Source organism: Mugil cephalus, chromosome 6, assembly GCF_022458985.1.
Source record: "Mugil cephalus isolate CIBA_MC_2020 chromosome 6, CIBA_Mcephalus_1.1, whole genome shotgun sequence".
In the NCBI taxonomy this organism is placed as follows: Eukaryota; Metazoa; Chordata; class Actinopteri; order Mugiliformes; family Mugilidae; genus Mugil; species Mugil cephalus.
Genome location: NC_061775.1, coordinates 22,543,547 through 22,567,310, shown reverse-complemented (window position 1 = coordinate 22,567,310; position 23,764 = coordinate 22,543,547). Strand labels below are relative to the sequence as shown.

The 23,764-nt window shown below is 41.7% G+C and overlaps 2 protein-coding genes across 3 annotated transcripts in view; both read left to right on the top strand.

Annotated features, from left to right (window-relative positions):
- The window catches only part of anos1b (anosmin 1b), a 43,907-nt gene extending 30,650 nt beyond the window's left edge, over positions 1 to 13,257 (top strand). For both annotated transcript variants that reach the window (XM_047586252.1, XM_047586251.1), the window contains exons 7-15: positions 2,778 to 2,871; positions 3,367 to 3,583; positions 6,750 to 6,888; positions 8,497 to 8,757; positions 9,466 to 9,560; positions 10,396 to 10,558; positions 10,872 to 11,104; positions 12,012 to 12,155; positions 12,282 to 13,257. In XM_047586252.1, coding sequence (XP_047442208.1) covers positions 2,778 to 2,871; positions 3,367 to 3,583; positions 6,750 to 6,888; positions 8,497 to 8,757; positions 9,466 to 9,560; positions 10,396 to 10,558; positions 10,872 to 11,104; positions 12,012 to 12,155 — 1,346 coding nt within the window. In that variant the 3' untranslated portion in view covers positions 12,282 to 13,257. The remainder of the gene's footprint in view (positions 1 to 2,777; positions 2,872 to 3,366; positions 3,584 to 6,749; positions 6,889 to 8,496; positions 8,758 to 9,465; positions 9,561 to 10,395; positions 10,559 to 10,871; positions 11,105 to 12,011; positions 12,156 to 12,281) is intronic.
- A 772-nt stretch (positions 13,258 to 14,029) lies between these two features.
- LOC125009915 lies at positions 14,030 to 23,226 on the top strand. The gene is made up of 10 exons (XM_047588164.1): positions 14,030 to 14,150; positions 15,264 to 16,965; positions 17,416 to 17,521; positions 18,260 to 18,407; positions 18,608 to 18,655; positions 18,772 to 18,849; positions 19,638 to 19,775; positions 20,630 to 20,713; positions 20,962 to 21,012; positions 22,037 to 23,226. The coding sequence occupies exons 2-10, from the start codon at positions 15,519 to 15,521 to the stop codon at positions 22,145 to 22,147; spliced, it is 2,211 nt and encodes a 736-aa protein (XP_047444120.1). The 5' UTR covers positions 14,030 to 14,150; positions 15,264 to 15,518; the 3' UTR covers positions 22,148 to 23,226.
- Positions 23,227 to 23,764: the final 538 nt, after the last annotated feature.

Sequence of the window (23,764 nt, the reverse complement as noted above, 5' to 3'; positions counted from 1 at the left end):
ACACAGACAGGAAACAGAGAATACACACAACTGCACATGAACGCTGCACTGTGAAAACACACATACACGCTCGTTCGATTGGTTTGGTGCCAGAGCGAAATCCCTCATGTGGGTCAGAGATAGAGTGAAAGTGAGAGTAAGACAGTCACACACTCAAATGCGTGCGCATGCAAACACGCACACACACTGTAGGAGGTCGTAGCTCTAATGCTTAGCAGACTTAGGTCATACGGGTTTTACGCCAGGACTGGCGTGTGATATGAATCCCCTGCCAGGATTGGCTAGAACATGTTTGAATGTGAATAATGACTTTAGGTTGGACCGATCTTTGGAAAAAGGGTTCTTTATCAGCTGAACACTTACAAGAGATTATGACGAGGTGTCTTGAGTTAGCGTTTACCACCTCCCCAAAACAGCACCAAGCGATGACCTTCTTCATGCCTCCAACGGAGTTTTGTAAACACTACTACGATGGCATCCTGAAACCGGTTTTGGCAACTTTTGGCAGACGCTGCACGTTGTTGCACACTTTTAGCAAATCGCAATGCATAGAAACTGTAGAAGAAATCTTATTGACAGCGTAAACAAACCACAACATCAATGAAGCAATCAGGAAATAATTAAGTATGCATGGGGCCGTATTGAATGTCTGTTTACTTTAGATTTATTTTTCCTTTTCCTATCTTGTGCCTATGCCCAAACACGAAAATGAGCCGAAACCCTCCAACAGGGGGTTGAATTTACTAGTCAGTTTGCTTGGCACGACGGTCTGCGCATAGCTAGAGATTTGTGTGCCATAATACCCTTCTTTGCATAGGTGAAGCCAAAGCTCCATAACTCCACCTTAAAGCTACAGCTGACAGCCAGCTAGCCAGGCTCAGCAGTCTGCGTTGTGTTTTTACGGGGTTTATGTGCGGGCCTATTGGCTGGGTGCATTACCTTCTCGAATTCTCTGCTGATTGCTTGCTTTTGTATGGACTGAGCCTCAGATAGAGCCAGGCTAGCCGTTTCCCTCTGTTAAGCATCCAATGCTAAGCTAACTGGCTCTGTGACAGCACTGTTACTGTACACAGTCAGGAAATATTCCCACACAATCTCTTCCACCCCCCACACAAATAAAAAAGAAAAAGAAGAGTTTTAATTGCAGTATTTAATGCTAAGTCAAGCTAAACAGAATCTGATAATTGTCTAATACACAACTGACAGAAATAACTCTGTGTAGGTGAGAAAATAATATGTTGAATTGTTCTTTAAAGTATATGTCTGAATGTATTTTGTGGGCCGGGGTTAAAGGTTAAAGACACACTTAAACATTCCAAATACCATCTGATCGCAGTCAGAGTCTTGTGTTTCCAGTTCATTAGCCTGATTAGTCAAGGGCTGGAGGTCAGGGGTCACAAATCAGGAAGCTGGCAGATGTCAAGATGGTTGTAGCTCCTCCACTGTGACCTGATGCTAACCAGAGCGAGAATCTCGACTTGAAAACCCATTCTTCCTGCTCATAGAGACATTAGAGGTGCTCGGGACCTGCCAGGAGCAATTACAAGGGAATGTCTGGATCGGAAAACTCATCTTGATGTCTTCATGTCATGAAACAATGGACGAAAAAAAAACAAGCTTGATGAGAGACACACACTGAGAGCAGAAAGGCCCCGGAGAGAAATGTGTGTTTTGGTTCCGATCTGGCAATTACTATTGGCACCGAGATACGTAAAGAGCGCACACATCAACGCACAAGCGGGCCAGGTTTTGCATCTCCCAATATGTTGCCCCAACTTTGATCTTTGCATCTGGGTCAGCCAAGGAGGCCTGTGGGAGGCTTGCCATGGGCAATGTAGTCCTAATCAGATACATTTTGTAGTTTTAATCAGATACAGCATCAGGGTTTGAGGCTCTAATGAGATACAGAGGCAGTGTTGAAAGACCAGCGACCTCAGGATTTCATTTTTGGAGGCAAACAAGGACTAGTGGTGGTCGCCTTTCGTCTGTGTTGTGGCAGCTACCGAAAAGGGTTTCAGGCTTCTCCAGTATCACCCACCTTTGATGCTGTAAATCTAATTGGCTTTGTAGACTTGAATAAGACCAAGAGGAAATTAGCCTTTTCCCCTCAGAATGGCTTCTTTATTTTTCTCCGCTGCAGCACATTAAATATCGAGTTAGTAGACAATTCAGTCAAGCTGGTGAAAGGTCCCCGCTCTTGGGGAGGAAAGATCTCAACACCAACCACTGTTCGGTTCCGCTGAATTTTTTTATGTTGAAATCAGGGTTTTGACCTCACCATAACCTTAGCGCTAACCCACAGACCTCATGTTTCGTCATAAGTCACTGAATGAATAGGCAGAAGACAGGACCACATTACAGCTGTTGACTGTTAATATATAAGGAAATACTTTCTCTGTAAGCATCAGATAAAATAACTACAGGATGTTGTTTGGGTTTTAACTCTATATGACTGCGTCTGTACTACTGTTGATGATAATAATTACGTATAATGTCCAACGTATGATGCATCAAGCACCCAAGTCAAAGTTTGAAAAGAAAGATGGTTGTCTGGTTAAAAAAACAAAAACCCTGTTTAGTAACAGTAGCAAGTTAGTAATTTCAGTTATGTGGAAGCATAACAAATTAGTGGCAGTGCCAACCGAGATATGTTTGTGGTTTATTTTATAGAATACTATATTGCATTACGTGACAATAAGTAGAAAATATTATGTGTAACGTCCTGCTGCTGCTGCTGCTGCTGATGATGATGATTTTTCCTCTCTTTCTCTCTGCAGACCCTTCGCCTCCGGAGCAACCAACAAACATCAGAGTGAGCAATCAGACTCTAGATTGGACAGGTTCCCAATCAGCGTTCCAGTTCGCAGAGAGGTATTGAAATACCTTCGTATCTGAAAAAAGCCCTTAAAATAGTCGCTGTGCTCGCTTTTGGGAATGTGTGGCATGCCGGAAAATGACTCATAAACTGTGGTCATGTGGATAAACATGTCATGTCTGATTGCGTATATCTGCATGCAAATTACATCTTTGTTCAATTACATACTGCAGTAGCTCTTCTATTTTGTTTCATACTGAAAAACAAGGTCATGTAAAGTTCAGGCCATGTCTTGGATCAACAGAGATATTTTGATAGCATTTAATAACAGAGGTGATCGCTTAAATTGTAGCTTCTGTTCAACATGATATAGAGCGTCTCTACTTTACGTATATGTATATAGTAAATGGAAGAGAGCAGCTGACAAACATGCAGCAAATCTATTTTACTGCTGTTCAGCTGAACTGCTCAAAAGCAGATTTTACGCATTTTTACTCTGTATCTATGTTTTGTTTGGTTTTTGTTGTGATGTTGTAATTTTCTCTTCTTAGGTCGAGCGGAAGAGGGGTCACAGTTTCCGTCTTATTACAGTGGGACCCCCCCAAAGAGGGAGACCTGCCTGTCCACAACTATCGAATCACCTGGGTGACTCGACAGACACAGGCGGCGCACAAACACACAGTGCACAACAACATGCACACACGACCTACACACTCACGCACAACAGACCTGGGTAAAAAGGAGAGCAACAGCAGAGTGACTCAGGGGGTAAGGAAACCTTCTCTATGCTTTATACCAAATGCATAAATGTAGCCAGTAATGTTTGCCCTCATTCTCATTGTACTAATACACTAATCAAGCATAACATTATGACCGCCTTTCTAATATTGTGTAGATCTCCAAGGTCTAAAAGTCACAAAATGGTCAGTGCAGTTTACTTCTCCGGTCATAATGTTATGCCTGATCGGTGTATGTTGAGCACATATTAAAGTAAATAGCAGTTAAGTCACAAAGTGGGAATTGCTTACATTTCAGCTGCGGTTGACTTGGTGGCACAAATACATGAGTGAATAGTGAATGAGTGAATTTGAAGGCGCAGCTCTTCATCTAACAGCTCACTGTGGCTTGTTTTTACTATTTCAAACTGATTTTTTATTTTATAGGTCAAGGGAAAACACATTTTGTTCTTGTTTGACAAGTTCACAATAAAAATTGCGGTTTAATTCTTATAAATATATATACAGCTACAGGAGTAGCATTCCTATTCGAAACAGATTTTTGTCTGATGTCACTTCAAATCATCTGTTCATGGAGATGACATCAGCAATAATTTACTGCCCCTTTATTTCCAGGAATGTGGTAAAGGCATTCTCGTACTTCGCCTGTCTATTTTCTGGTGTGTTTTTTTTTTTGTTTTTTTTTTAAAGTTGCAGTATGTTCTCAGCTGTCAGAAGCATCGTAAAATGTGGAAACTCCTCAGTCACACTCCTTCCTAACGCAATCTAGAACAGCACACATATGTCAAATGCACAGGATCTATAGCTGCACCTGAGAGGTTTTATTAGGCCCATAAACACATGCACCTCACACACACACAAACACACCCACACATACTTTCCTTGTTGCATTCTGCTTGCGATTACCATGGTGATTTTACAGGCCTGCGTTGTGCTCAGATAGGACAGGTCCTGTAAACAGCTACCGCGTTTAAGTGGTCGCGCAAACTGGAATTTGCTCATTCTAAACGTATATATACAAACCGTATTTAGTTTGAGCTGTGAAGGTTAACAGTAAGCAGCACACGCCACGGGAACGGAAGGTACTCTCGTTTTACATTACGCATTAAATAATCTTTCCAATTAAACAGTGACCTCCTGGACCACCCTGGGGCTGATGATAAATCCTACAAATTAGGTGGAGACGCAGAGCAGCAAGCAAATCTTTATTCAGGGTGGATTTAAATAACAAACTAAAAGTAGGAAGCGTTCGAAAAAGATGTTTTCTTTTTTCTGAATCGCTGTTGCATACATACGTGAAGCTGATTAGGCGGTAATCCACATACAAATCACAATTTTTTGGTGTGGTACGGACTTTAACTGAATAACCTTTGGAGTATTTTAGATCTTGTTTTGATACATTCACTCCGAAATTGTCGTTTGGCACGAGGACCCCTTGCATCTGTTCCTCATGGATCTCAAAATATTACTCAAACATTATCTTCATAGCACATAACTTTGTTAGGGTGCAATGACAACATGTGGGCCCGGCTTCGCGGCGCTGCAATTGCATGACAACTTGGCCGTGTAGATTGACTGACAACGGGGAGGAATGGCCTTCCTGCATTTGGAAAATATGCTTTTCTGGAGTCAAAGCATCTGGGAATGTGCTGACAATATGCCACTCACTGCAGAGCATGTGGGTATAAGTGACACAGTGTATCAGTTATCACGACTGGCAAGCGTACGATCTGCATGAGGGAAGTGTTACATGACAGATATTTAGTTGTCAATGCAGCTGCTAGCATAGCTGTCAGATCAACTAGTCTGATAGGATATGAAATGGAAGTTTTAATGTGTAAATTTAAATAATATATAGTAATATATATACTCATTATCACAGCACAAATCGATATTGCAGTTTTGCACATTTACTGAAGATTGTCGGTCCACATTAGAAACCACACCAAATAATGAATGAGAAAAGTACTTTTTGCAAAGAATTCTTTACCTTTAGACCTTCTGTCTCTGGAGTACGATGTTAACGTTTACTTTATTTACAAAGAGTGTAAACAACAAGGTTAAGCAAAGGCACGCTCATATGGACCTAGCTATCCTAAGTAGTGATGGCGATCCCAGACTGAGCCTGGTGGAGCCATTTATCTGTAGTCTGGTCCTCTGTTCTGCTTGGCTGGGAGGTCTGGAATTTAAATGAGCCCCCCCTCCTCGTAACTAGTGTTTCCTACTTGCAGCTGCATCTAGACACACACACACACACACACACAAAAAACAACAACAGCATCACAACAGGTAAGTGGAAACTTGAATGACAGAGCTCAACAATCGTGAAAATGGCTTTCACATCACAGGAGGCATTGATATTTTTATTGCTTTCCATCAGCACAATATGACATATTCCCTAATCGTGTGTAAAATTCATATCCTGTCAATCAGGAATTTATGCAGGGCTGCAGAGATTTAGCATTGAATGTGATGGCAAAGGGGGAATTCACGGGAAGTGTTCACATGTGAATAAAAAAACAAATCTCCGCTGAGTCAGTGCTTTTAAATATACATCAGCGTTTTTCATATAATGTCCACTGACATCCAGAATAGAAATCCAGGCTTCTTGAGCTCTCTCCCCTGTTCACACACACATACACACTCATACAGCTGTACAGCCCATATGTTTTGTCTATCTTGAGGGTAATGGAAATACTTTTACCCCATTTTGTCTGCAGGTCGCTAAAAACTGCTTTTAACTTGCTTTTCTCATATTCTGTCTTAAGTGTACACACATACAGAACCACATACACGCACACACTTGTTATCATCCGAGCATCTCTTTGTTGTGACTAGTTCGAATCCACGCGGACAGACAGAGTTGATTCCACTAAGAGCCTGTTAATGAGCTGTCAGTCAAACAGTGGGCTAATGCAGAACAGGTCTGGACTGTCGGGGCACACACAATGCTCAGGTCGACGATGACAGTAAGGATGATGGAGACGGTGACAGACGCTGCTGTCTTTACGGTGGTGATCCTGACGATGCATCAGGTTTTTCTTGGACTTTGATGCAGACCAGCAGTTGCAGCATTTTGCACAAAACCTCATGAGGGTTATTTTGGAAACATGTATCCGGTTCTAGCGAGTGTATCTGCATTAGCACAGATTCAAAAAAAATAATAATCCATGTTCCTGTTCTTTAATGTGTTATAGGCGCAGTGTGAGCTGTGGCTTCAGGGCCTGCTGCCGGCTACTTCCTACTTCCTGTCTGTCCAGACGGTGGCCTACTGGGGTCAGAAGAGGCTGAAGAGTCCTAAAGCCCAATTCGTTTTATCGACTATCACCCATACAGGTAAAGAAAACTAAGCATCTTCGATACTGGGACTGGGCGATGTGACATTATATTCACATTTTGGGTATTTGACACATCAGTTTATTATAGTCCAAAATAGAAAAAATATAAAAACAAACAAACTGTATTCTTGGTCAGTAATTCAGTTAGATGAGAAGACTGATATCGTGTCCAGTTTTAATAATATGATAAGCTTAGTCCAAATCACATTATCTCTTATTAATTTAATTTGCTCTGTAACCAAGTGTAGATACACATAACTTTTACAAGTTATGTGTTTTTGCAAGTTAGCAAATAACACATTTCCCAACATGTCAAACTTATTCCAGATTTTGCATAAACATTAATAAGCCTTCCAGGAAGAGTCGGGGCAGAGTTTAAACTCTGGCGACGGTGCATTGCTGCACTTTGTACCACTTTTCTCTCTCCCCACAGTTCATTTTAAGCAATTATTTCTAGGAGTAATATTTTAATATTATACAGGCTAAGAATATAAAGCCATCCCTCTCAACTCTTAGCAGGTACAAAGATGAGACTGGTGTCAAAAAAAAATAAAAATACTGGACCTGTAGTATCAAAGCTCCAAACATAGTTCATAGAGTTTATACAAATCTATCTTGAAGAAATAAACATCATGGATTACAACATGTGATAAAAGATGCTCTGGAAACTCAGGTCTCTGAGTTCAATTTGTGTTGAAGTGGTTCAACCAGACAGCTCCTCTCACAGCCAGAGAACTCCAAAACGCCTCAAATTGTACTTCTTACGTACTTATTTTGAACATTTCATTAACTTGTCATGACATTAATGAATACTGTTTATATAGCCCAGCCCGCACCACCTATTAGTTAGCAGAGCCATGCATTATGGAGTTAATGATTTTCCTGTATGAGTTGGAGCTGCTGTGTTTGCTGACTGTCAGCATATTCTGTCCACCTACAGCTGCACAGCTTAAACATGAAGTACAGTGGAAAGTGGCGATGTTAATGGTCGTCCGGGCAACAGAGGTATTTATAGGTGACCTGTTGGTCAGCCCAGCTGAGGCTTATAGCCAGCTGCAGCTCAATTACCAAACCACAGACCAACAATTTTATATGGAACATATTGCAATTTACAATTCAGGAGTATTAATATTTGGCACAGCCTGTGCGTTGGCCTGTCCCTCGGTGCTAATGAGGGTCAGATCGACCGTTAGTGCTTCTGTGTTAATGAAACAACCGGAGAGTTAGCTTCCAGCTGCACTCCTGTTGTTTTCTTATGTATCTGGCCCAGTGTATTTATGATTTCCATGTGCGAGGTAACAAGCTCCATATACTCAACACACATATATGTAACAGTGAACAACTTTTCAATGAATGTCCTTTATATTCTGATGGTGGAGATTTGGATTTCGCTCATGAAAAATCAGTCACTACAAATATTTTTAAAGCAGGACAGTGAACATCTCACCTGTATCCAGACCTTAAATTTGTTTATGGGTTTGTCGATTTCTGACCACGTAAAATGTAACTTCTTTCTGAGAGATGGATTCAACTATGAACTTCAGACTCTTTAAGGCCTTCCAATCATTGTTTTCTCTCTTCTCCTCTCAACCTGACTCCACCGAAGGTGAAGACTTCTCCAACGAGCTCCCCTCTTCTTCTTCCTCCTCCTCCTCCTCCTCTTCCTCCTCCTCCCCATTATCTCCTTCCCAATCCTCATCGGCCTCGGCTTCTTCCCCTGACCTCCCCGCCGCCTCCTCCTCTCTGCCTCACCCCGAATCCCCCCCGAACCCTGTCAACCCTGGAAACCTGCGGCTGGAGGCCGCTGCGCCTCATTACCATGACAACCAGCTGCAGGTGAAGGTGTTCTGGAAGTGGGCTTACCAGGGTGAGTGAGTTGGTGCTGAAACACAAACAAAATACTAAGAGCTCTGATAATACTACATTACCTTTAAAATTTCTCTCTCAGTTACAATGTGCTGGTAGCAACAAGTAAAGGACTGTGGATCAATCTTTTACCTCAACAACTCAATTAAAGGACAGTCCTTTTACTCATGCACCAATCAGCCACAACATTAAAACCATTGGCAGGCGAATTTACATAACATTCAACATTTTGTGACAATTCAGTGTTCTTCTGGGAAACCTTTGGATCTGGCATTCATTCATGTGGATGTTACTTAGACATGTACCACCCCACCTGAACCAGACCGGACTCCCCCGCCCCATAGCAATGACACTCCTTGATGGCAGCAGGATGCAGCCTGACACAGACACACAAAAGGTTTAGGAACGACTAAAAACTAGATCCCAAACTCATCAAGTATCTGTGGGATGACAACATTCTGTTGCCAGACACCACAGGACACCCTCAGAAAGTCCATGTCCATTCTCTTATAAGTCACAACTGGTTTATTGGCACATGGGAGACCAACACAATATTAGGAAGGGGGTCATAATGTTATGCCTGATCGGTGTATACCACCATGACATATTTTTCTCAGGTTTCAAACCACATAAGCCATCTCTGCACTTATAAAAAACAACTGCATGTTATGAATTGTGTGTCTGATCCCTCTTTTTATTTTGATTACAGCCAGACAGAGACATCCTGGTCCGTACACTCTGAGGTGGCGTCCATACACTTGCAGTTCTAATGCTACAAGCACAGAGAGAACCGCAACAGTGCAGGTACGCTGGCTGGGTTTTGTAAAGATGGTTTGTATGCGTGCATTAGAGATCAGAATGCTTCCATCCTCTTTGTTACCTTCGTCTTTCTGTCTCTGTCACATCTCTGTGTCTGTGTGTGACACCGTGTGTTATATTTAGTTTCTTAAAGAACGGTTTGCATTCACTGTTTAATGTAAAGGTAAAAAAGGAGCTTGTGGTAAAGTTCTTTGCAGTATCGCCTCAGCAATGACCGCTAGGCATTAAATATGTAGCCAAAACTAACATAGACAAATCTTATTAAAATTGACATTATAACAATATATAAAATAAAACTGTTCTAAGTCCAAATTACTGCAGCGGGAGAGAAAAAAAAAAAACATTTCAAAAGATGAACTGGTCTTTATTCTGCACACGTTGTTGCTCATTACATCACCTCCAACTCACCTAAATTAGATCTTTAGCCAGAGTTATCCCAGTGGAAACGTCTTGTCCACAGTGATTACAGACGGAGTGGTGTGATGAATATGAAAGTGCTGTGTGCAATTTGCTGAGGTCACAGAACATGAATTTCTGTTCATTGAAGTTTGAGCTTTTTTAAACAGTTACAACATTTCTCGCCATTAAAAGCTGCCAAACCCGCAAAGCTGCCAAAGTGTGCTGTTTATTTTAGGTTGGAGCTAACAAGCTGCTTATACGAGACAGGTGTTGAGACAAAAAGGAGAGGTAATGTGTGTATTTTAAGGGACCTTGTTATAGGTTTGTTTTAACAACCGGTCGTGTACAGTTTACAATACACGTAATGTGTCTTTAAACACTTTCCTTATCCACGACTTGACTTAATTTTCTCTCTCTGCAGGGCACTCATCACACCATTACGGGCTTGCTGTTTGCCTGCAAGTACCGGGTCGCCGTGGCAATGAAGGCTGACCCTGGGTCAGAGGCTGTTGCCTGGGTTACGACCCCGACTTGCTCCTCCATCAGGGTCAGAGGAGGCAAAGCTTTGCCCTGCAACACTGAGGGTATGAGTAACTAATCACAGATGTAAACGCACCGTGTATTGATCCTGTAACTCCTTTTTGCTGAAATAATACTTAGAGTAGTTCTTATATTCTCACTGCAAAAGACCCTGAATGCACCTTAACACACACACTGAAACACAATGCAGGATACAAATTTTAAGTCATTTTGCTGAAAAGCCCTTTGTTATATGTACAATTCTCTAGTTTAATGGACTTTTAATAAGTGTCACCACAAACCTGATTAGAAATTATTTACACAAGCTGTACCGTCTGTGATACGTGGAGAAAAATGTTGTTCCTTTGGTTGTGACAGAGCGCCTCCTGGCAGGCAGAAAGGTGGTACTGCGTCCAGAACGACTAACTGCAGACTTTGAACAAGTCAATGGCACGTTGCTGACTACGTTTCGCTGGAGGATGTCCCAGCATGCCTTGGACCCGGCGGCTGTCGCTGGGTTCCAGTTCACCTGGACGCTGCAGTCTGACCTTACCAAGACAACAGACGCACAAGAGGAGACGCTCATCTCCCAGACGCAGACAATCGCACCGGTGAGGCACAGAAATAAAATGTTTCACGGTGACAGCTGTGTGTTGTGAGGAAGCTGGAAGGCCTACAACAGGTTTATTCATAAAAATCTAATGAAACCAGTAAAAAAGGACAATATGGTAGCATTGCCTACTACCTGAGGCTGCAGCCCCCTGCTCCAACTGTACACACTACTGTGTGAAGAAATGTATGGGTCAAACAGCAGGAACATAGCAGTATCAATTATTATTGTTATTGTTATTATTTTAAAAAAACACAATAGTCATGTTTGTATAATGTTGCATAAAGTTAGCAGCTTTAGAAGAGTATTTCGACTAGCCGTTTAATGCATAGTGGTGACTATATTGGACTATATTCAAACAGCTGGTTATTTTTGCATATGTATGGTTTTTGGTGTTGTAAGTGCATATCAACCAACACAGTGGACGCTTGTGCATCACTGCATACACTTCCACCAATTCAATTTACTCAAAATCAAGATGGCCGAGAGCCAGAAATGCCAAGTACCTCGGGAATTTTGTGTAAATAGTTCAATAACAGGGCACCTGCTAAAAAACAAAACAAAAAAAACAACGCTGGCATCGAGTAACATGTAAGAATTAGTATAATTGTTAAAGATTCTGGATATACATTTTATACTAGGAGAAATTTGTAATTAATCATGTGAGTGGACAATTTTGTAACTTCATGAAGAATTGGTTCCTGAAAAAAAAATTCAATTGCATAATTTTTTATATAGCTAAAGAGGAATAAAAACACAAAAAAAGCTTGACTAAGGTTCTCATAATTCATGCATGAAAGGGCTAGAGTAGATGCAGAAATCTAGATTTCACATTACAAATTGTATTTGCTCTGCGGTGAAAATAATGTTTGCATGTGTGTCTGTGAACTTATTTTCTTCCTCCACAGTCCCAGAGGTCAGTGACAGTTCACCGTCTCCAGCCTGACAGTGTTTACCAGCTGCAGCTCCAGCTGTTAACAGCAGGGGGCAGCGGTGCGGCGGCCGTCTCCAAGACCATACACACTCCAGCTATTGACAAGCCACTTCGATAGGTAGTTACACTCAATTAAAAACACATTTCTGTAGTTCTGCTTATAGCTTATATTCATCTGTTTAAAATATATAAACTGCCACGTTTGCTTCATGTCCACTTAATAAAACTAAACCTTTTTTTCCAGACCCTCATCACCAAAACCTGCCACTGTCTGCTGCACCACGGTCATCTCTACCAGTCTAACATCCACTTTTCTACTCTCTTCTACTATGTTGCATGGTTTCATTGCAGTTCAAGTGCAAAAAAAAAAAATGTAGAATAAAGAGAGCTCCTCCCTGTGAAGTAGATTGTGCTCATACGAAATTGATTGTGTTATTTTTGTCCCTTGGAATTGATTTCCAACTACGACTTACTCTGATGGAAAGAGGGTAACAGCCTTAGTCAAGATGGAAAGTTAACTCTACATGCACATGGTTCCGGTTTAAGGAGTAGGCTACTGGAGTATTGGCAATGAAAATCACATCCCTGTGTTTCCTTAAAATCTCATCATTTCCCAACTTGTACCTGTATGTGAAAAATGAGAGTTCTTGCATGACTGCATCTGTACATGTCTAGTAGTTGAGTCTAATCACCTTAAATCATTTGAGCCAAATGACACTTGTAAAGAGACTTTATATGCCTGTTGTTTTTTTTGATAAAGCTAGTAGAGAATAATATAGCACTGACCTTATGTACAAATAGTAATGTATAACAACAGACTGACTGCGTTCATTTCAATCTACTGCGTTATCTTTGAAGTGAGTGGGTGTGACTAGAAGTCTTGATGTAAGCTCAAATATTTTTGTATTTTTTTAATATTTTGTCCATATGTTTAAAACCCTTTTTAATCGAATTTGTCTGCCTGTTTGAAGAATTAACGTACGACACAGTTTCGCTAATAATATGTGACAATTTCACACAGTCAATATAGAAATATCTGTGGTATCACTGCTTTAAAATGATTGGAAGCAACGGTCATAAAACCATGTTAATATTCTCTCCATGTAACCCTTTTACTGTTGATATTTTTGTAGTTTATCCCTTTACTTTGTGATTGTTAGTTTTATTTATTTTTTGTTTTCCTGTCTTAGTTCCGTTTTGTAATTAAATTTTTACCAAGACACAGTGTGTGTTGTGTCATTCTTCAGGAATAAAAACTCAAATTTGCAATGTCAGCACAATTTTATTTAAATGGTAAAATAAAAGTGCTTTGAAGTTTAAAAATTAAGCCAGAGAGAAAATGGGATGCAGATTTTTATCGACGTCTCTTTAAAGTCCAGATTTGGCAAACGTCATGTTTAATGCTTGGAATTAGTTTTATTTTTTCTTATTATTATTTACAAAATAGCATAAAAAGTACAACAATGCAAAATGGTCAGGATAAAATTCGGTTACAAAACTAATACAAATAAAACAAATGTACAACAAATGACCAAAAACAAACATAGAAAAACAGGGCTTGAGGTTAAATAAGGTCCATGCAATAGTATATTTTTCACACAAACTTCTTGTTTCTTTTTCAGTTTAGCTTTAAAAACAATAATATTTGGTCGTTGGTTGGCAAATATGGAACGATGAATATGAAATTTGGCTATAATGAATTATATTATAAGTAATAATGAGAAGGTCGATTACATAAACTTTGCCCAGGCTTATTTTTTCATTTTCTGACAAACCAAACAGTACATGCTGAATATTTAGTTTATTTAAATGAAGAGTCAAAAAAAATATTAAGGTCATTTCAGGTATGAATGAATTCGAGTATGAATATACGCACATTCCCGAAATAAGTGTGATATTGTTTCGTCTGTAATGCCACAAAAAGAGCTCAATGTTTTTAAATAAAAAGACAGAAAATTTAATTTGAACGTCACTTCCCGAGAGGTTCCGGACGCGGCCGAAGCTGAAGCCCGAAGCCCGACGCCGTGACGCAATCAACGAGCGACGACAGCCTGGATTGTTGTTTCTTCATATCGTGGCCAGACGAAAGTCAGTTTGTTAGTTCACACATAAGGTACCGTACTCTGGTGCGTCTTTGGCGCTTTTGCCATCACTTGAGCCAGTTTGAGTCCGTATTTGTCAGAGCACTGACCGCAGGCCCGTTCTTTGTCTTTAGACGCCTCGAACTTCCTTCTGAAAATGGAGGAAATATGTGTTGTCGATGCTTTGTGTTATTCGCCCGTGTCGCGGTTGCAGCTAGCTAACTTTTGGGTATGACTAACTTATGTCAAACTTTGCGGGGTGTCGTGCTAAGAGTTTGTGCTTACATGCTGCTGCGCGATATTCGCGAACGACGTGTGTGCATGCTCCATTTTCCCGATGCCACTTCTCTGAGATGGTCACCGCCAGCGATGTAGTTTTCAATTAACTTTGCAACTTAATTGAACGTGGGAGTTTTTGCAGTCTCTGGTAAATATGGTAATGGAATAACCTAGGACGAGGCATTCAAATCTTGCATGAATCTTAAAAACTCGCTGCTAAGTTTCCAATTTTAGCTGTTGCACCAAGCGACACGTCCAGTGTTTATTCAATGGAAACCAAAGCGCTGCATAAAGTGACAGCCAGGTGATGGTATATGCGTGCCAAGTGTGTTACTCAAACAACATATGAGTCCAGTTTGAACAGTGCACCACCTCTTAATTGAACGCTGTTGGATGCTTCAGTGTTTCTATCAACAAATGGCTGCAATCAGAAAGAGGAATTGGAAAAGTCAGAGTGGCTATGAGCGCATATTTTGACCTTATAGTTTTGCACAAGTCGGTTCTACTTAATTTATTTTTAGCGGGAAAATATTGTCAAGGCTGGGGTGTTTATGTATTCAGATGTTTTATGGTTTGCATGCACACTTTTAGCTAAGTCATTCAGAGTGACACTTGTCAAGGCGGACAAGGGGGCGTGGGTTTCATATCAACTGCCGGTGTTGAAATCCTATCTCCAGTAGAGATGTTTCACTTAAGATTTCCTGATCTAGGGTGCAGTCATTATTTGAGGAACTTGCCGCCTTGACTGCGTTCTCATTTTTGATTTGAAACTGTTTGTGATACGTCCGGGAAAAGCCAGCGTTGCACTTGAACTGCAAATCCCCGTTCTTGTTTTCATGCTTTTCTTTGTTTCTCACTCCACCAAGGAAACCATGTCGATGTCATCCTTTCTCTGAGGAACGTGTGCATCCTGCCATGCTCTAGTCTTCTGTCTTCAGTCACTTGAGAAGGACTGTTTTTCTACACAGGAAGGGTACTTTAGAGAAGACCACCTAGAGGATAAAAACTTCGGACCGATACGTCGTAATATTTGCAAACCAGAAGAGAGGAGGCGAGGGGAGAGTTCCTGAGAGCAGAGAGGGGGCGTTGGGGATGGGGTTGAAGAGCCAAAGGAGGACGTCATGGTTCACAGTGGCTCTGCTTCCCCAATGAAAACAACACAATCAGCATCGCCTCATTTAACTGTTCCCGCTACAGCACCTCTTCTAGTGCCTCCACCTGGAGGTAGTACAGAACAGGACCTAGCCCAGACCTCCATCACCAGAGACCTCGCTTCCGAATCAGATTTAACTCGGCCCACTACGCCAACGCCCGCCGATGCAGAGCACCCCGGTGTAACCCCGACCAAAGCGCTAAACGTTCACTCGAACCCGGCGTCAGTTCAGTCTTGCACACAGACACCGACCCCCGCTCAGGGCCTCGCCAATGGCCGCACGTCAGGCAGGAAGAGGACGCCTAAGGCCTGCGACTGCTGTGGACCCAACAGCACCGGGCACAATGTCAGAGGGTCGGGCCGAGGGAGGGCGAGGGGGAGAGGGAGAGGTAGGGGTTCTGGTAGAGCCCTTGGGGACACCCCAAAAAGAAGTGCGGACCAGCTGACGTGTATCAAAAGCTTTGATTTGACTATAGAGGAAGTAGAGGAGGCAGCGACTGACGCTCAGTCACAAACCTCTCTCGGTATGCCTGTCACTGCCTCCTCACCACGTGGACCAATAACGAACTGTTTTGTTCCTGAGAAAGAGGTTGTGCAGAAAAAGGAAGGCATGTTGACAGAGGCGCCGGGAGCTGCTAGCGCAACGGAGAAAGGAGATGCAGGTGGCAGGGATGTGGAGATGAGACTGTCAGGAATGGCAGACAGGGGAGCACTGGCGGTTAGAGGTCGAGGGAGGGGAACGACGGGAAGTACGGTCCCATCAAAAATGGGAGTTAATGCTCAAATAAAAAGGGGAGGTAGAGGTAGCATCGTTCTCGGTTCTAAAACAGACACCTTAGCTCAGCCAGTGTTGGTGCCGGAGGGGCAGGTGGAAATACAGACTGCACAGATGCACCACAGAGACCAGACTGTTGCTGGATCGCATAAATTTGGAAACGGAGACACGGTGGACCTGTTTGACACCGACAGAGACCTGGACGAGGAGGACAGCATGATTGTGACCGAACCAGGAAATGGATCGAGGTCCATCTCGCTGCTGCCGAGTCCTTCGTCAGGATCAGGAACTCTCTATGATCTCGACTCTGAGATGAAGGTGGACCAAAGCCACGACAGTCCAGACCACGTTTCTGTACCAATCACGCTGTACAACGGGAACGTCACCACACCAGTGGATCATGACCATATGGAAGTGGACGGTTCTCATCCAGCCAAGGTTTCCTCTCCAAACCACGACCCCATTACAGTGAAAAGCGAGCAGTTCGACTGGGCATTAAGAGACCACAGGTTATACTGTCAGCCTGGCACCTGGGAGAAAAATGATGTAGAAGAAATGTCAGGTCAGTCAGAAGAAACGGACAAGGATGGAAAGGAGCAGAATAATGAAAGACATGAGCAGCTGACTGACATGATCCACGGTAAGATGTGTTCCAGCAATTCATTCATTCTCCTCTTTGTGTGGTCACATGAAACATGTCCACACAGACTCAGAGGAAGCACTGAGGATTCATTTCTGTCTCATCCTCCTCCATGTTATGTTAATACACATGGAGTTTGTGTATGTTGTTGAGACAAAAATGGTTTAATTAGTTAGTTTGTTTGGAATAATTGAAATCCCCAGTATTTAGTATCACGTATGCACCAGCTTGGTTCCACATTTTGTATTTGTCTTGTAAAACTTTGTTAGATTAACATAACAATAAGCATATTTAGTTCAGCCTTTATTGCTCAGGGGCAGCAGAAACACTGTGCAATCAAAATAATAATAATAAATAATGAAGAAGCACTGCTGGCATTGGTCAGCATTTCTCCTCCAGTGGTTCATATAGCCAAGCTGTCTTAATGATAACTTTTCTTTTTTATTTTAGATTTTCTGGAGAGTTTCTATATAAAATATGGAAGCTTCATTCCTCTCAGTGAGACTGATGTCCTGGACCATCTGAAGAAGAAAGGAATTGCTGACACCTGTGACAGGTCAGTTCACACATTCAACCCTTTGAGTATCAATTGTGGAATTTAGGGAGATTTTTACAATTAGATCTCGGTTAGTTTTCCATCACACTCTGTGTTTTACCCTGTGTCATAATATATTGTAGTAGCAGTAGTGAAAGTACTGTGATCGTAGCTGTGATTGTATTGAGTGTGATTTGTTGGTATATACATCAGCCACAACATTATGACCACTGACAGGAGAAGTAGATAACATCTCACTGCTCTGTTGGGAAACTTTTGGACCCGTGGATGTTATTTAGACACATCCCCAGCAGCAGCAGCAGCAGCAAAAAAGAAGAACAGCACCAGGTGTTGACCTGACCTCCAAATTTACTAGGTCCTCAAACTGATCAGGTATCTGTGGGATGATCCACCTAAACAAACTCCGCCTACCAACACCTTGATACCTTGTTTTTAATGTTATGGCTGATCGGTGTATATGTAGGTAAATAGAGATAGGAAAAACGGTATTTCATATGTCCGTGGTTTCATGAACATATGGTGGAAGAGACAATAAACAAGACTTTACTCGTGAATAACCCTGAGATTTGCTGTGTCGCACCTATAAACTGCACCATAAACCCCGCAGGTAAAGGTTAAAAGCACTGCTGTGTACATTCATCATGAAAAAAGCAGATGCTTGGTGGCATATGTCATTTCAGGCATAATAATGTTGAGGTCTCTATATTAAAGTTTACCTGAATGTTTCCTTTCTCTCAGTGGACTGGACGTGAAAGGGGAGATGGCTCGGTACAGGGCGGGGCTAGCGTCCGCCCCTGTCGCAGGCTTCATGGTCATGTACAATAAACACACGCTGAGCCTGGACGACCTCGGCACGCTGGAGGAGCAGAACTGGCTCAACGACCAGGTAAAGAGAGGCGAGGAGGGTTCACGGCCACGCGGAAACCCTGTCACTGCTGTCACGGTTCTCTTTACACTCCGGTACACCAACAAGACCGTTCATGTTCTCACCGTAGTTACATTAAAAGAAATAAAACTAAATTCCATATTTTCATCATATCTTCACTTCTTCTTATCTGTGTTGTTTTTTTCCTGTTTACTCTTTAGATCATCAACATGTATGGGGAACTTATTATGGAGGCAACAGAACAAAAGGTAAACCAGTGTGTGCCTCTACGCTTTATGATGATCTAATAAAAATGACTGAATTGGTTAATTTTGGGGATTTTTTGGAAATAACACTCACGTTGTTTTGGATTCCTTTCTCTTAGGTTCATTTTTTCAACAGCTTTTTCCACAAGCAGCTCGTCGCCAAGGGTTACGATGGCGTGAAGAGATGGACTAAAAAAGTAAGGATTATGAAGTTTGTCACGGAATCACTTGCTGCTCGCTACAGATGATATTTCTAGAAACTAGAGGCCGACAACCTGGAATTCATTCATTCATTCATTTATTCATTCATTCTGTGGAGGGAGATGATAAATATGGTTTTGTGTTCTGGCTTTTCTCATCTCTCATCACTCATTTGATCAACTCGTCCTTTTGCTACCGTCCCTCCTAGAAACTCCTCATGTCGTGTGATGTTTACACCACGTGTGCAAAACCTTTACAGTCTATGGTGCCAACGTGCAGAAAGATCGTATATATTCTGTTAATGTTTTCCCACTGAATGAAGTATCAAAAAGTTTATACCACTACCGGTTCTGATTGGAGTCTGAATAATAGCCCAGCTGTTATTAGGATTATTTGTAGAACACAAGCACCCGTGTAAATGCATCTGACACTGATAGTTGTAAGACACTTGTGCAACTTTTTAATTTGTGGCTTTATACACTTTATCAGACCATATTCAGATTGGTGCAACCTGCCTGTGTAGTTTGTTTGATTTTCCCTCTTGGTGACCTGAATCTAAATTCAGCGTTATAGCGACAGACGGTCAGAGTCTCAGTGAACTGAAACCTAAAACTGGGAGTTCTTGCATGTGAAGGAAGCCATAAAGTGATCCGGTTTCAAACAGGAATGCTTGATGAACCTGTCAACCCTGTTGCTTTTTTTTGTATTTGAGCTTTCCGTGTCATGGACTATGGACTGTTTCTGATCAGTTTGTGAAGGCTGAATAAATTTGTTCTGACTTCAGGTGGACCTGTTCTCCAAGTGGCTCCTGCTCATTCCCATCCATCTAGAAATCCACTGGTCGCTCGTCACGGTCACCATGGCAACCAAAACCATCAGCTACTACGACAGCCAGGGCATCGTCTTCAGGCACACCACGGATGTGAGTGTCTCGGCGCATGCTGACGCCCCCCTTACTCTTTCCTCGCAGTTCCTTCGCTGCGGGACAAAACTGTCGGACAATCAAGCCTTGCTGAGACGCCACATGAGTGAATCAATATTTGAAGTGCTTTTTTTAGGCTGGAAATTGAATTGTTAAATCGTAAGACTGTGTTAAACAAGAATAAAGTAGAAGAATTATATTTTTCTACCAAATAGATTTTTATTTATTACAATAATTCTGGAAGATTATGTTTGTTGATTTGTTTCATGAACACTGCCTGGGACAGAATTAAAAAAAAAAAAAACTGTTATGAAAAAATGTGTAGTTATATAGTGTATTGTAATACATAAATAAACAGCCACTGTCAGATTATAGCCGTAAGCAGCAAAATCTTGAGTTTGAGTGTGATTAAGGGGATGATTTGGACCACTGTGCAAATTTATTTGCGAACAAGCTCAGCTTGAAATCCGCAATCAGTCGCCGGTCTGTCAGACAATCATTCAGCTGATTGGGTACCAGCCTCTAGGACGTGATATTCCATCAAGTGGGATGTTGCCGCATTTCGCACAAGCAGATTTTAAGGTGCTATTGTGTTACCTTTTGTAAATGGAACAGTTCTGTATTTCAGGCTTTGTGTGTAGGAAAGTTCGGGTGCAGCTGCAGCCGTCGTACTTCCTGTTTAAATTTTCCTCGCGCTCTCGACGTCTCTTGATGAGAACATCTTCTGCTATTGAGAAAGTTTGATGAGAGTTATAAACTCGGAGGAAAAAACGTGGAAGTGTTCCAGGTTTCGCAGCGGATTCACCGCTAGACCTTTAACTCTGTCTCTGTCTGTGTTTTTGGCCTCCCGTCAGAACATTATGAAGTACCTTCAGTCTGAAGCAAGAGAGAAGAAACAGATAGCTTTCCAGAAGGGGTGGAAGATTACCATCATCAAGGTAACCCCTGAGCCCTGGCTCTAATCATTGTACCGTGTTCACCTCGTGCCCTGAACACAGGAAACGCCATCTGGCACATTTGCTTTTTGGCAAAGTCAGAAAGGGGAACACTCTTCATTTCTACGAGCTATATTTCAGTTGCTGCCTCTTCCTTCATCCGACAAAGTCAAACTAATTATGTAGTTGAAAGTGTGTCAACAGATATGTGTATCTATTCCTCCGCTTGACTGTGACCTGTGTTTCCTCAGGGTATTCCTCAGCAGAGAAATGACAGCGACTGTGGAGTGTTTGTTCTTGAGGTGAGACATTATTTTATGCTGTCCCTGCTTTTCCCCTTCTTTGTTCCCTTCTGACAGTAATTCATGTGGATGTCACTTAGACATGTAGCACCCAGCCAAACTAGACCAGACCAGACACCCCCACCACATAGCAATGACACTCCTTGAAAAACGCTTTAGGAACAACAGTACAAGGCTCTAACTGGTCAAGTATCTGTGGGATGATCCACAGAGGCCCCTCCCCTCAAGCCATAGGACACAAAGCCCCCCCCCTCCACTAACAACATTCTGTCACCAGACACCAGTGGACGCCCTCAGAAGGCCCATGTCCATTCTCTAATGAGTCACAACTGGTTTGGAGGCACAATATTAGAAAGATGGTCATAATGTTATGCCTGATCAGTGTATGAGCATGATTGAAATAATTATGAGTTACAGCAATTTCATATGAACTTAAGTTTGTCTTTAATAAACGTGACAAATAATAAATAATATGCAACTGGCCAAACAACCGCGTCACCTCGGACACTGCTTTGCCAACTACTTTTGTATATTTGTTCATAATGCTAATTCTGTAAATTTTTTGATTACATTGTTCATTTTATTTTACTAGATAATACTCTTTTTTAAAATTTTAATCTAATCTTATTTTATTTGATCTTTCTTGTGGTTTTTAAGAGTGTTTACTTTTATGTGCAACGAAACTACTGTGACAAAGTAATTTCCCTCGTGGATCATTAATGTCTAAGTGACCAAAGTTAGATTTGTATTTGAATCGATTATATTATTCAATATTTGTGCTCACAAAAGTTTTAAAGGTCCAATGTGTAGGATTTAGTGGCACCTAGTGGTGAGACAGCAGATTGCAACTGAGTAAATCCGCCGCGGCTCGTCCTCCCCTTCCACTTAGTTTGGAGTCAAACATGTCTGATCAGTGTATTTAATTAGCTCATATTTGTAGAATGAAAAAAACACAGAAATAAAGCTCCTGTCTGTGACGACATGTGGATTATTTTACACCGCTGCCTGTCTTTCTGTCTCCCAGTACTGCCGTCGCCTCTCGGTGAAGCAGCCCCTGCTGTTCAGCCAGGAGGACATGCCTCACATCCGCAAGAGAATCTACAAGGAGCTGTGTGACTATCGTCTCAACGACTGAACCGCATGAGGCCGTCTGTCCGAGTCTGTCAGATGGCCCGTTTCACTGACAGCTGGTTACATAAGCTAACACAACCTTTGCCATCTGTATTCCAGGGAGCCCCTAACTGCCCATCTGCCAGTCGGACTGACTGGCAGCAGAGTGGCTGCTGGGACTCCGGGTTGACTTCTGGAGTTCAATAACGGTTTTTTAAAATGCAAAACTTGCAAAGAACTACTGACGTGGACCCCCTACTGACTCAAACATGCTGGACCTGGACGCTTCCAGGTTGATTTCGCCCTCTACATTTACCATCCTAAGAAGATTTCAAAGCAAATGGCCAAATAAGCCCCTTTAAGGACCAACACGGACCAATACGATGGACCTTCCATCCCCACATGGAGTGGCCTTACCCCTCTAGACGGCCATTTTAAACTGAATGACATTTTTAAGTTAATTTTATTCAGCAGCGTCATACTTAGTTTTATGCATGTCTTTTTTTTTTTAACATGCTAATAAAGCTAGCGTATGCGATAACGGTGGACCAGCTGTTCACTTAAAACTTGAAGGTTTCTTTTGGACTACAGACGTTTTCACGGTCAGAGGCCATCCGTTGAAGTCGGGGATATCGATCGAATGTACTTATTTTTCTTCTTGGCACCGTATGAGTCGACGGCCTGGAACAGGGAGAGTATTTTTTTTTTCGAGGCAATTTTTTTGTTTGTTTAAAGTATAATTTTTTTTTGACGCCTAACTAAAACTAATTTCTTAATAAAATTCCTTTTTTTTTCTCCGACCTTAGCGTTTGCTGGTTAGTACATTTTAAGTTAAGTTGTACAACTATCTGCTGATGAAAAGGACCACATCAAGCCGTTTCTCCTCCTTTATATTCACATGGATGCATTAACACAGTGTGGTATCTGAGTGGACCTCAGTGGAATTTGATTATTTCTTCTGTCCAGCCAGAGTTTTTGTTGTTGTTGTATTCACTTCTATGTGTTAACTGGCCCCACTGCTGTATGCGCTTGCTTTTGGTTTAAAAACCTCAACGGTTTCTGGACTGTTTTTATTGTTGTTATTAAAGGCCAATACTGCTGGGACTTTGGTTACAGGTTTTTCTCACAATTGGCTTTTTCTTTTTATTTATAAAAGTAGTTTCAATGGTAAACTGATACATACAGTGAAACCAAATCCGCTTTTCTCGGGCAGTGCTTCTTTCAAACAGTTTCCTCTTATCAGATGCCCTTGAGCTAAAATAATGATAAACAATAAATTGTCCTGTCACAAGTAAGGAGGAAGAAAAAAAAATTATACTCTGATATCAATAAAACTGAAGGGAGTATACAGCATATTCATTTTATCTTTGTTTTCAGAGAGTGGGTGACCTTCAAGTTAGATCCGTCCTTTCAGGACTGATGGCGTGACTCCAGAGTTCATCTTATCTTATCCTCTTGTCCTCTCATGTCCAGACAGTCTCATCATCTACCTGGTTTATCCTTCAGGAAAATACATATTGCATGATCAGAATTTTTATTTTTTTTGCAAAAGTGTGTGCACATATGTTTGTTTAAAATAATGTTAAAGCTACTAATGAGTTACTGCATTACTGAATAATTGCCAGAAGAGGGGGCTATTTAC

Bases quoted from the DNA above. Each gene is read 5' to 3' on its own strand.
- LOC125009915 (XM_047588164.1), top strand. From the start codon at position 15,519: ATGGTTCACAGTGGCTCTGCTTCCCCAATGAAAACAACACAATCAGCA. The intron at 16,966-17,415 runs GTAAGATGTGTT...TTTTTATTTTAG, and splicing joins GCTGACTGACATGATCCACG to ATTTTCTGGAGAGTTTCTAT. The intron at 20,714-20,961 runs GTAACCCCTGAG...GTGTTTCCTCAG, and splicing joins GGAAGATTACCATCATCAAG to GGTATTCCTCAGCAGAGAAA.